This window comes from Protomyctophum bolini (assembly GCF_963924005.1).
Source record: "Protomyctophum bolini genome assembly, chromosome: 24".
In the NCBI taxonomy this organism is placed as follows: domain Eukaryota; kingdom Metazoa; phylum Chordata; class Actinopteri; order Myctophiformes; family Myctophidae; genus Protomyctophum; species Protomyctophum bolini.
Window position 1 is genome coordinate 6,812,422 of NC_137885.1, and position 11,967 is coordinate 6,824,388.

Below are 11,967 nucleotides of genomic sequence, written 5' to 3' on the forward strand. Positions count from 1 at the left end.
GCAGTTTATGTAGACCTATAGCATTCTTATGTAAACATAGCACTATAGTAGCCTATATGCATAGTTTCATTATATAGATATTCCACTGTTACGTTCTTAGCTTACGTGTGATTCATGATAACTTTTGTATGTATATGATGTATTGTCATGCTTTTTGTTCTTGCTTAATGTAAATCGCTCTGGATTTTGTACAATTGTTTGTGCCAGTGTGTGTGTGTGTGTGTGTGTGTGTGTGTGTGTGTGTGTGTGCAACTGTGCGTGCGTGCGTGCGTGTGCTCAAGAGTGATTTCCGTACAGATTTCACATTTGCTGTCAAATAGGAAGATATATATATATTAAAGACAAATGATTGTTATCGCCCCCTGTAGGCACCAAGCAACATGAAGTCTGTGCTGCAGGCTGGGTGGTTGTTTACCGTTGCCGTGGGCAACATCATCGTGCTGGTTATCGCCGAGGGAGCACAGCTTCCAGATCAGGTTGGTTGGATTACAGCAGTGGTCCCACAGCAGGGAGCACAGCTTCCAGATCAGGTTGGTTGGATTACAGCAGTGGTCCCACAGCAGGGAGCACAGCTTCCAGATCAGGTTGGTTGGATTACAGCAGTGGTCCCACAGCAGGGAGCACAGCTTCCAGATCAGGTTGGTGGATTACAGCAGTGGTCCCCAAACTGTGTCATGTCAAGGACCCCCAGACTGACACTATAGTTAGCCCACGGACCCCCCATTTGAAAAGATATGCCTGCAGGGACTCCCATAAGAGAAGGTTTTCACGGCTATAGCAGTGATTCTCAACCCGTTTAATTTCAAGGACCCCCCCAGTTTGACATGCATTAGTCTACGGACCCCCCCCATTTAATGGCATTTCTATTTCTGGGACCCCCAATTTATATTGTAAACTCAATGTTAATTTAACTCTGAGTGTGTACAAAATAGTTAACCCATTATGTTGTGCTTTAGCTATTGAAAAATAGCAGATCTACAAGCTCATGGCGCGCCACCAAGTGGCGCGCTACGAGCTTGTAGGTCTGCTATTTTTGAAAAATCGAACAACGACCGACATAGAAACATAGCTTTTTCAGAAAACTGTCATTTTCAAACAGACATTTTTTAGAATCTGATCTCAGGTCAAATTAGTTAAAGGAAGTTGCTTGATGTGTTTCACGTCTCGCCTGCAGTGGGCCGAGTACATCCTGTTCGCCTCTCTGCTGGTGGCCGTGTGCGTCATCTTCTCCTTCATGGCGTACTTCTACACCTACGTGGACCCCACCGAGATCGAAGCCCGCTTCGCCAACATGGAGTCCGAGGAGAAGAAGAAGAGCATGGAGGTGGAGATGACGCGGAGGAAGGACTCGGCCAAGAGCGACGGAGAGGAGAAGAGGTCTAGGCGAGAATCTAGTTCCAGCTCCGACGAAGAGCAGACCAAGCAAGATGAAGATGACAAGCAAACCAAGATCTAAACGAGTGGGCCATTCCCGTTTCGTTCACGCCTCTCTCTCTCTCTCTCTCTCTCTCTGTTATTTTTGTACTGTCGTACCCACGTCTTGCTAGCCTGGGTTCCTGCCTGAATCGCTGCGTTCCGTGAATCTGTTTCGTCACTTCGCTACTGTCTGGCCAGCAGGAGGCAGCAGACTGGTATTTAATAACGTCTCCTGTTACCTTACTGTACGTAGCCACGTAACAGGTGTCCTGCTTGGTTCTCTGCATTGATATCTGAGATTGGCACGACGGGTATTTTAGTAAATGAGAGGTTAAGCCTACTTTATTTGTGTGACGTGTTTCGTGACAAAGAATTGCCGATGTACAAGCTTGCGATGAATTGGTGAGCTATTTTTTGGTACGCAACAGAGTGAATGAATTAGGCAACATGCAGGGGGAGACTGGCTTAAAGGGTAAACCCTGAAACTGCATGGAAAGTGCTCACGTTAATGTTGTTGCAGCCTTTCTATTTTTTATTATTAGAGGTTACTCATAAAAGAAACAAATCCATGTTCTCGACAGTTAGTAATTTCTGTGCTTTCAGATATTGTAAATGTTTTATTTTTATTTTTTACAATGACGTACTTTTTTTGCACTGTGTAGCAAAAGCAACATCGTTGGGCAATAATTTCCCTTTTCTAAGATTTATCATAAGACATATACAAGTAACCATTCCAACGAGTGTATATTTATTTCCTATACAGGCCTGTGTATGCATTGCAATATAGATCTCGTCTGTGTTTTGTATTTGATGTTTGTAATCTGCTTCAGCGGTAGTAAGTAGTAGTACACATGAAACACATGAAAGTACACACAGATTTAATACCAGTCTGCGAGAAACCAGCTGCCCTACAGGACTGTATGTAACCGCCCATCCATCCATCAAGTTATTCAATAAATAAATTAACATTGTGTGTGGACTGCTCCTATTCACATTTCACAGTTCTTCTGACTCCCTGGACATGGAAGCGATGTCTTCAAATCCAGACTATTGTCATGTCTACTTTATGTATAGGCCCATGTCTGTATACATGGCAACCATTTGAGAAATCTAAAAAAAAATCTAACTTTCATTTTGCTTTAAGTAGCATATGCGACATTTCAAACTAGTTTTACATGTCACATGCTACTTAAAGCAAAAGGAAAGACATTTTTGCCTGCCATATGTTAATGGGAGAGTCACAAGAAACCCCTATAAAATGATTTGCCCAGTACGGTCATCAAGTGGGTACTGTGGTTTCATGAATGTATGTATAATAGACAATATTTTAGGCCAATAAAAAAAGACTATATACCAAATTTCCCAATTTAGCAAAATCGGCTGCCGGACTATTTGTAATCTCAACTCAGACCGATGTTGAATGTGAAATGTAACTATAGCTGCTAGAATAATGATCAAATTAATACCTATACTTACCAAGTTCAACTGCTGAGTGACCCCTGCATGGATGTGCAGTTAGCAGAGATGCAGTATGAGTTGTCAACTTGTCATGGCCTATAGGTGCCATGGCTAAATTCTACTAGAATCAGTAGAATGTATTTTAAAGCTGTGCGGTAACCTTTGTGTTCACGTGAAAGGTTTGCCACCTGCTGGCGTGTTTTGATTTTGCAACTCACTCATTCATTTTCTTAAGCAGCCTAATTAGTAGTTGGATTCAGCTTGGTGTGTTTCCAGTGTGCTGCTTCTCTGTGCGTGTAACGCTTGGTATAGCTGCCAGAGCTCACTTTATAATAATAATAATAATAATAGCTTGAATTTATAGTCTTTCAAGTGTCTTTTCTTCCTTTCTCTTGACCAGAAGCAGACGGCCACATCTGTAAGTTTATTGTATAATTTTGTGTCATAGTGTGTATGTAAATGCTATATCATTTATTGTATTTTGTATTTGTTAGTTTTACCAATTTGTGTAAATCTTCAAGTAGCTAAAGATGAAAGTCGATGATGCGCCTGCATGGTTTGTCTTCTTGTAGCCATGATTCATGACTCTCGTATTCATACGAGAGTCATGACGAAACTTCACCCTATTTTTGGCACTTGCTGCATTTACAAGTTTTCCGTATATATAAACATTCAGATTTCAAATATAAAGTACTCACATTTTGTCTCACGGGTGTTAGTTAGTAGCAGATCCAGCGATTAGAATTTCTGCATCCCGCGTTGTTTAATAAAAAGCATTTTTATCCGAGCTGTTATTTTCCCATTGGCTTTCAACTACGCGCCCCTATCGGTCGGGAGGAGGGTGGCACTCGGTGTGTTCGATATAGGTACTCTGACCGCCCTGCCAATACAGACTAATAGGCGAGTGCGCTCCCGGTGTGCAACTGTGGATTTCCCAAACGAACCCCGTTTGAAAAAAGTAGCCGGGGCGCTCGGACAAAAATGCTTTTTATTAAAGAACGCGGGATGCAGCAGTGCTAGCGTTTGGGCTGCTACTAGCTAACACCCGTGGGACAAAATGTGAGTACTTTATATTTGAAATCTGAATGTTTATATATACGGAAAACTTGTAAATGCAGCGAGTGCCAAAAATAGGGTGAAGTTACGTCATGACTGTCATGATAATCATCATGGCAGTCATGTTTCAGGGCTAGTCTTCTTGAACCTTTGAATGGTTAAGCTGTTGGATCACCTGTGTAAGGAGGCCAATAACGCAACACGAGTTGATTCTATTTTTTTTAATACATGCTTGACTTGCTATTGCCGGTATCAAGTCGGGCAAAACGGGCTGATACCAGTTTAAAATAAGCTATTGGTGTTGATTATGACTCTCCATCCATCCATCTTCAACCCCTTATCCGTATTCGGATCATGATTCTGTGTTGTCTAACATTTCAGCTAACACCCCTGATGTTATTGTTGTAAATGAAAACCATAGAGAGGTGTTCATTCTCGAGGTCGGCTGTACCTTTGACTATAGCCTGGAAGAAGCCTTTCTAACCAAAGTGCTGAAGTATCAGCAGCTATAGTGCAGACCATCTCACAGCTAGGCTACAGATGTAAACTTTTAGTTTTTATCTTTGGCAGCCTAGGGCATGTGCATAAGTTGGTTGTGAGGGGCTTACAAATGGCCGGCCTTTCCAAAAGGAGAGCCAAGCAGTTAGCGAGGTATTGCTCAGTTTCAGCCATTATAGAAAAAAAAGCCGCTCAATTTGGAGGAGACGTTGTTTCCTTTATCCATGATTTATGTCTGCTGCCCGGTGTCCGACATGTCAGCTGTACTGTATGTAACCATGCTTTGCCCGTCCATGCACGTTGTAACTGGCTGCTCTCCCACTGTCAAACTGCACTGGCAGTGTTTATGTCCTTTGTACAAGGTATTCCTGTACTTCTCATAGGGCCGCTGTTGCTGAATGTCCTATAAAGACAGGCTCTTTTTTTTCCTTTCCCACAGACGACGACCCAGAGCCTGAAGAGCCATCGGACCAAGAGCGCATAGATGTCTTCAGCCACCACCTCCTCCTCCTCCACAGGCATCAACATCACCGGCCCACAGCAGGGCGCCCGGCCAAGTTCTCTCCCCGCCTGGCTGGAACCGTTGATGGAATGTGCGCTCTGCTTGGAGCCGAATGACCGGACAGCCAAGGCATGGATTAAAGTTCTCAGTCCTCACTACTACTACTACAGCATTTCAGTCATTTGGGGATTCCATATAGCCAGTAGTCACGGCCCTGCAAATGTCAGATCTACAAGCTCACAGCACGCCATGCTGCGAGTTGTTGTGAGCTTGTAGATCTGCTGTTTTTCAGTTATTAGTTAAGATTATTTGAAGTGGTCCAAACTATAGCAATAGGATTCATGTTCAGAAGCAACTTCCATGAAACATGAATGGCCTCTAGGACAGTGGTTCCCAAAGTGGTGTCCGGGGACCCCCAGGGGTCCTTCAGGGAGTTCCAGGGGGTCCCCAGCTAAATGATAGTTTGGAACCAAATGGACCCTTATGTGTCTAACTCTGAGAGTGTACAGATGGACCCTAATGGGTCGTGAAAAAGTTGGGGTGCGCACGCTTTTCCGACACACCAAAGGTCCGAAGCGCTTTCTTTCAACTGGTCGGCTGTATGTATTGTATGTAACAGGATTAGGTTTAGGGTGGAGGAGGGTCTGCTTTGCTTTCACACTGTTTCACTAATCGGACTATGTGACAAAAGCAGTTTGTTGTTGATAGTCATGAGGTTTTCTGTTGCTTCTGTTCCATGTGAAGATGCTGTCCTGTCAGCACACCTTCCACCGGCAGTGCCTCCAGGAGAAGGTCCTCAGTGCCAGCCAGCCTGCCTGCCCTGTCTGCCGCACGCCGGTGGAAGGTGTGCTCGACGCCCTCCCAAGGAACATGTTCCTGGGGCAGGTGCTGGACTCCATACCAGGTCTGTACTGTTTTTCTTTTACCGTTTTTCTTTTTAAATGTTTTGTTGACTACAACTTTTGTACTAAAACAAGCAAAGAAATCCCAAATGTTCTCAAGGATTAAGAAAAATAAAAAATCTCAATGTTAGGAAAAAAAAGTGATTCATAATGCAATTCTGGGAGAGCTAAAAACAATTGCGAGCCCCTATCTTGATGCTTTTGCCTTAAGTGCCTCTTTCCCCTCCAAAATAATAAATCATGTAAGGTTTGCTGAATGATAAGCAGAAGTTTTTTCTTCTGGTGAATTCCACAGAGCACCACAGGGAGGTGGCCTGCCAAACAGAGGTACAGCAGCCTGTACTGAAGTTGCACCGTATACGTAAGTACTGTTTTATTTACTGCTGGTGTAAACCTGTAGTCAAGTCGTACAGGGTAGCAATAGTGTTTTATTTACCATACCATACCATACCATACCATACCATACCACCTTTATTTATATAGCACATTTTAAAACAACGTTGTACAAAAATAGAAAGATAACCACCGCTCATCTGCTGAAAAAAACTTAAGGGAGGTGCTGGAGCCACAAAGGTAATATAAGATAAAATAAAGGGAAGCTCCGCACACTCAGATCTGCGCATAATCGAATTTATTATTTGGTAAGCTTTCGGTCTACTGACCTTCTTCAGGCATAATCAAAAAGTGACAGAGGACAGAATATATGTTCATCAATTTGAAAGATAACTCATGGGAGTTGTAGTTCTCAGTGAAACTACAAGGCATCCAAAGACACCAAGTGTCCATTTAGACAAGAGAAAAACATCACAAGGAAAAAAATTAAAATTATTTACAAACGAAGTAAACAAAAAAACAACGTTGTACCAAAGTGCTTTACAGTAAAACATTAAAAAAACACAACTTCATTGAAAAACCACAAACAACATGCACAGTGTCACATTAAACATCAAAACATCTCATACTGTGCTTGGAAATGCCAAGGAATAAAGGTAAGTCTTGAGGCGTGACTTAAAGGGACACTTCACCCTTTTTGCAAAAAAGTATATGTTAATGACGTTTAGAAGCTTTAGAACACTTTCCTGGGGGTCTTTATGTGTGTAATATGTGGTTTTAGATATTTTAGATTGTAGCAGTGAGCCTGTTGTCTCTGATGTCATGGACACTGGGCTCACTTCCTTCCTGGACTACATGTTGTCTCAGTAAGACAGCTCTCCCCCCTATCCACAAGGAGGAGCAGTGCACCAAAGAATTATGGGAATTATAGTCCAGGAAGGTAGTGAGACCAGTGTCCATGACATCAGAGACAACAGGCTCACTGCTACAATCTAAAATATCTAAAACCACATATTACACACATAAATACCCCCAGGAAAGTGATCTAAAGTTTCTAAACGTCATTAACATATATTTTTTTGCAAAATAAGTGAAGTGTCCCTTTAAAGACCTGGAGGGTGGGGGCTTGTCTTATGTGCAGAGGCAGCTCATTCCAGAGCTTGGGAGCTGCCACTGCAAAAGCCCGGTTCCCTCTGAGCTTCAGCCTGGTTTTAGGCACCACCAGGAGAAGCCGGTCAGAGGACCTGAGCGTCCGTGTCGGAGCATAGGTTTTCAGCAGTTCAGATAAATAAATGGCTGCCAAACCACACTGAAAGAGCAATACTTTGAAGTCAATCCTGTATCGCACAGGAAGCCAGTGGAGGGAGGCTAGTACAGGGCTGATGTGGTCTTGCTTACGTGTGCCTGTAAGTAACCTAGCAGTTACTTGACAATCGAGAGATGGAAACCTGGTTTACTCCAATATACAGGGCATTACAGTAGTCAAGGAGGGATGTCATAAAAGCATGAATTACAGTTTCAAACACAGAGCGGGATAGACAAGACTTAACCTTTAGATAGCCTCTTAAGCTGGAAGAAGCTCTTTCTTACTACCTCATTTATCTGTTTGTCCATCTTTAGGTCAGAGTCGATTTTGAAACCTAGATTTAAATACAAGAATGCTCGGATCAAATGGCAACATACACTGTGATCTGTCCTTCACCGGCTGTATAAACCTGTCAATCTGTATATTGCACTTTCCCTCCAAGCTTGCGTACTTAAAACACACATTTTAACCATTTATTTATGTCCACACAAAGGAGATAAATACAGTTACACTAATCATGCCATGTGTTTTCATGTTACAATAGGCACATGCCACTCAGCATCAATCTATGGGTATACTACGAGTGGAATAGTGTGGCGACACCATTGTTACAATGGGAGTCTACGCCACTCTCTTACTATATTACTCTGGGGGGGGGGTCAGATCAACATATGGAATGAATTCTGTACTGGTCATACAATTTTATTTGGGGGGTGGCTGACAATCATAAGAACTCTTTGGGAAAAATACTGCTTAAAAACACCACATAATGCATTCCTATATATATATATATATATATATATATATATATATATAAGAAAGCTAGATGGCTCACCCGCGCTCTGGCCAATGGCTACGTGGCGGCCATCTTACCGAGGGGCAACATTGTGTCTATGGTTCATGTACTTTTTTAATAACCATACCTTGCTCAATTTTCAACCGATTTTCAAACGGTTTGGTTTGTTATAAACGTCAGAGACGTCCGCATACTTGTATGCTTTCATACGACGTTCATATAAAAAAACAAAATTAAGCTGATAGGCATCCTGAATCATAGCCACGTTTACAACGTTTGTAATAAACCAACCCGTTTGTAAATCCGTCAAGATTTGAGGGAGTTATGACTTATTTTTGTTTGAGCTGTCATTGAACATAATTGTGCTGTAGCCCCTCAGCAAGATGGCCGCCGGGTGAACTACGTCGGAGCCTTGAGCCATCTAGCCTTTATATATGTCTATGTTCCTTTGGACAACTGTGTGCAGCGCTCGCTCTACACCAGAGCCTGTAGCTTTCAAACAAGATTGTTGCATAGGCCGGGATCAGGATCATTTTACCTAGGTTGGTGGAAAAACGCTCTGAATCCTGGCAGTCAATGTGTTTTAATAAAGTCTTTATTCCTGTCACATCAAAGTCGTTATTATTAAAGTCCTTATTGTATTCTTTCATTGCAGACCACGGTGCAGCAGAGCCTGTGGCCGGAACTTCCAAACAAGCGATCGCATCCATCCGATCACATCCATCCAGAGATGAGCAGCTCCTGTCATCAGACTCTGATACAACAGACAGTGATGACTGGGAGGAGGCCAGGGAGAGTCGGTCAGGTGATCTGAAGAGACACCAGCTCGTCCACACTGGAGAAAAACAATTCCGCTGTTTACATTGTGACAAGAGCTTCACTCAGTCAGTTCACCTGAAGAGACACCAGCTCGTCCACACTAGAGAAAAAACATTCCGCTGTTTACATTGTGACAAGAGCTTCACTCAGTCAGTTCACCTGAAGACACACCAGCGTGTCCACACTGGAGAAAAACCATTCCGCTGTTTACATTGTGACAAGAGTTTCACTCAGTCAGGTGCTCTGAAGACACACCAGCGTGTCCACACTGGAGAAAAACCATTCCGCTGTTTACATTGTGACAAGAGTTTCACTCAGTCATGTACTCTGAAGACACACCAGCGTGTCCACACTGGAGAAAAACCATTCCGCTGTGTACATTGTGTCAAGAGTTTCACTCAGTCAGGTGCTCTAAAGAAACACCAGCGTGTCCACACTTGAGACAAACCATTCCGCTGTTTACATTGTGACAAGCAGAACCCCCATAAGACAAGATCTTTACAGCTCTAGCAGTGATTTTCAACTATTTTCATTTCAAGGACCCCCCCCCCCAGTTTGACATGCATTAGTCCACACGGACCCTATACAACATCTTGTGCCAGGGACCCTCCATACCAGATTTGTGTCATTAATATAAAATATAATAAAATATTCCACATTTGTCACTTTTTTTCTTTTCTTCCAATATTTGTTTTGAAAATGGCAGATCTATACAAGCTCACAACGTGCCGAGCCGTCTTCCCAAATGTGATGAAGTCACCAAGTGGCTATGGCCGTTTTTAGCCCAAGGGGAGTTTTTCGTGACATGTCACATGCTACTTAAAGCATAATTCAAATGTGTGGGTTTTTTTTTGCCTTCTAGCTTTTCACTGGTACCCCAATGTACCTGAATTTACCATGATCCAAAATATTAAATTTTCTTTGTTTTTTATTTCAGTTTGGGTAACTTCACAGAATTGTAACATACATATTTATTTGGTTCCATGCAGGAGTTACTGTATATACTATGGCTATGCCGCGGCTAAAACTAATAAACTATAGCCACTGTTCATGTGGTAGGTGCAGATTTGATATGCATTCGGTGCAGCTTCTGTGTTCACTGACTGATGTCATGTGCATGTTGTTGATGTTGTATCTCTCTCTCTCTCTGATGCTGAACAAATAACGGACCTTGATATGAAATAGTTGAAATCCAGCAGTGTTGATTCCGTCAATCGGCTGTAGATTTAGTCGACTAAAATCTTATGACATTTAGTCGACTAAAACTAGTAACACTAAAACATTCCAGGTGACTAAAATGTGACTAAAATTAAAACTATTCAAGAGACGATGACTTAAAACTAAAATCTAAATTGAATGTCAATCAACACTGAAGTCCAGTGCAGTACACCACAGTACACGACTACATTACTTATACAGTTAGTACCGTTGTCTACCAGTAGATGGCAGTGTGTGCATGGATAAAGGATACAAACCGTAAGAATATTCCATGCTGCAGTCTGTCCAGAGATCTCTACGCCACACTGGTTCCCAAAGTGGGGTCCACGGACCCCTAGGGATCCTTGAGGGAGTTCCAGGGGGTCCCCAGCTAAATGAAAGTTAGGAACCAAATGGACCCTCTTATGGGTCTAACTCAGAGTGTATACAAATGGAACCATTTCCATTTGTATACACTCTAACTCTAAGTTAAATTAACTTTGATTTTACTATATAAATTAGGGTCCCGGAGATAGAAATGCCGTTAAAATATAGGCGTGTAAACCGTTGAAAATCACTTCTGGAGCCGTACAAACGGGGGTCTGCAGGCTGCTAAATGTCAATTTGGGGGTCAATGACATGACAAAGTTCGAGAACCACACTGGTGGCACCTGCTGACTGTAGGCCTATTAGACACTTTCTTTGACCACTACTGAAGTGTGCGTGTGTGCGTGCGTGCGTGCGTGCTTACACGCTTGTGTCCATGCACCTGTGTGTTAGCACAGGGAGTCAGGGAACTGGTGTGTGAGTGAGCGAGTGACAGAGATTTGGGGTTTTGAAATTTGGCTTTTTTCTTGCCATCTTGTTTTTCTGCTTTCTTTCCGGCCCCTCCCTTTCACTCATCCATCTTCCCTCCATCCGCGCGCACACACACACACACACACACACACACACCTCCTCTCCTCTCCTCCACACCCCTCTCCTCTCCTCTCCTCCTCTCCTCCACACCCCTCCCCTCTCCTCCACACCCCTCCCCTCTCCTCTCCTCTCCTCTCCTCTCCTCCACTGTTCTCTCCTCTCCTCCACACCCCTCCCCTCCCCTCTCCTCTCCTCTCCTCCACTCTCCTCTCCTCTCCACTCCTCCACACCCCTCTCCTCTCCTCTCCTCTCCTCTCCTCTCCACAGCAACAGCCAGCCACACCCAGTGTCTCAGAGCTGAATGAATCACTGCAGTGTTTTAGCCTCATAGTCACTAAAAGGCAAAAGGACATGAAAATGAAAATTATCTATATTATGCCCTTTTAGAAACCATGGCTAGGCCTATATTTTGTAGCTTGGTGACACTGGTGGCACCTGCTGACTGTATTAGACGCTTTCTTTGACTACTACTGAAGTGTGTGTGTGTGTGTGTGTGTGTGTGTGTGTGTGTGTGTGTGTGTGTGTGTGTGTGCGTACGTGCGTACGTACGCGCGTGTGTCCATGCACCTGTGTGTTAGCCTATGGTGTTAGCACCTTTTTACAGTCTATGGTTAGCACAGGGAGTCAGGGAACTGGTTGCTGCATTAAACAAAATAAAACAATCTCACGTGCGCCAATACTCGTCGCTTTACGGTAGTCTGGTTTGCAGTGGGAGGGGACATGATAGTAGCACGCACGCACACACACACACACACACACACAGAGA

General features: G+C 43.3%; 1 protein-coding gene across 1 annotated transcript in view; it reads left to right on the top strand.

Annotated features, from left to right (window-relative positions):
* The window catches only part of LOC308311709 (solute carrier family 15 member 1-like), a 41,736-nt gene extending 39,439 nt beyond the window's left edge, over positions 1–2,297 (top strand). The window contains exons 22-23 of the mRNA XM_080758495.1: positions 369–476; positions 1,175–2,297. Of these exons, the coding sequence (XP_080614621.1) occupies positions 369–476; positions 1,175–1,456 (390 nt within the window). The 3' untranslated portion in view covers positions 1,457–2,297. The remainder of the gene's footprint in view (positions 1–368; positions 477–1,174) is intronic.
* Positions 2,298–11,967: the final 9,670 nt, after the last annotated feature.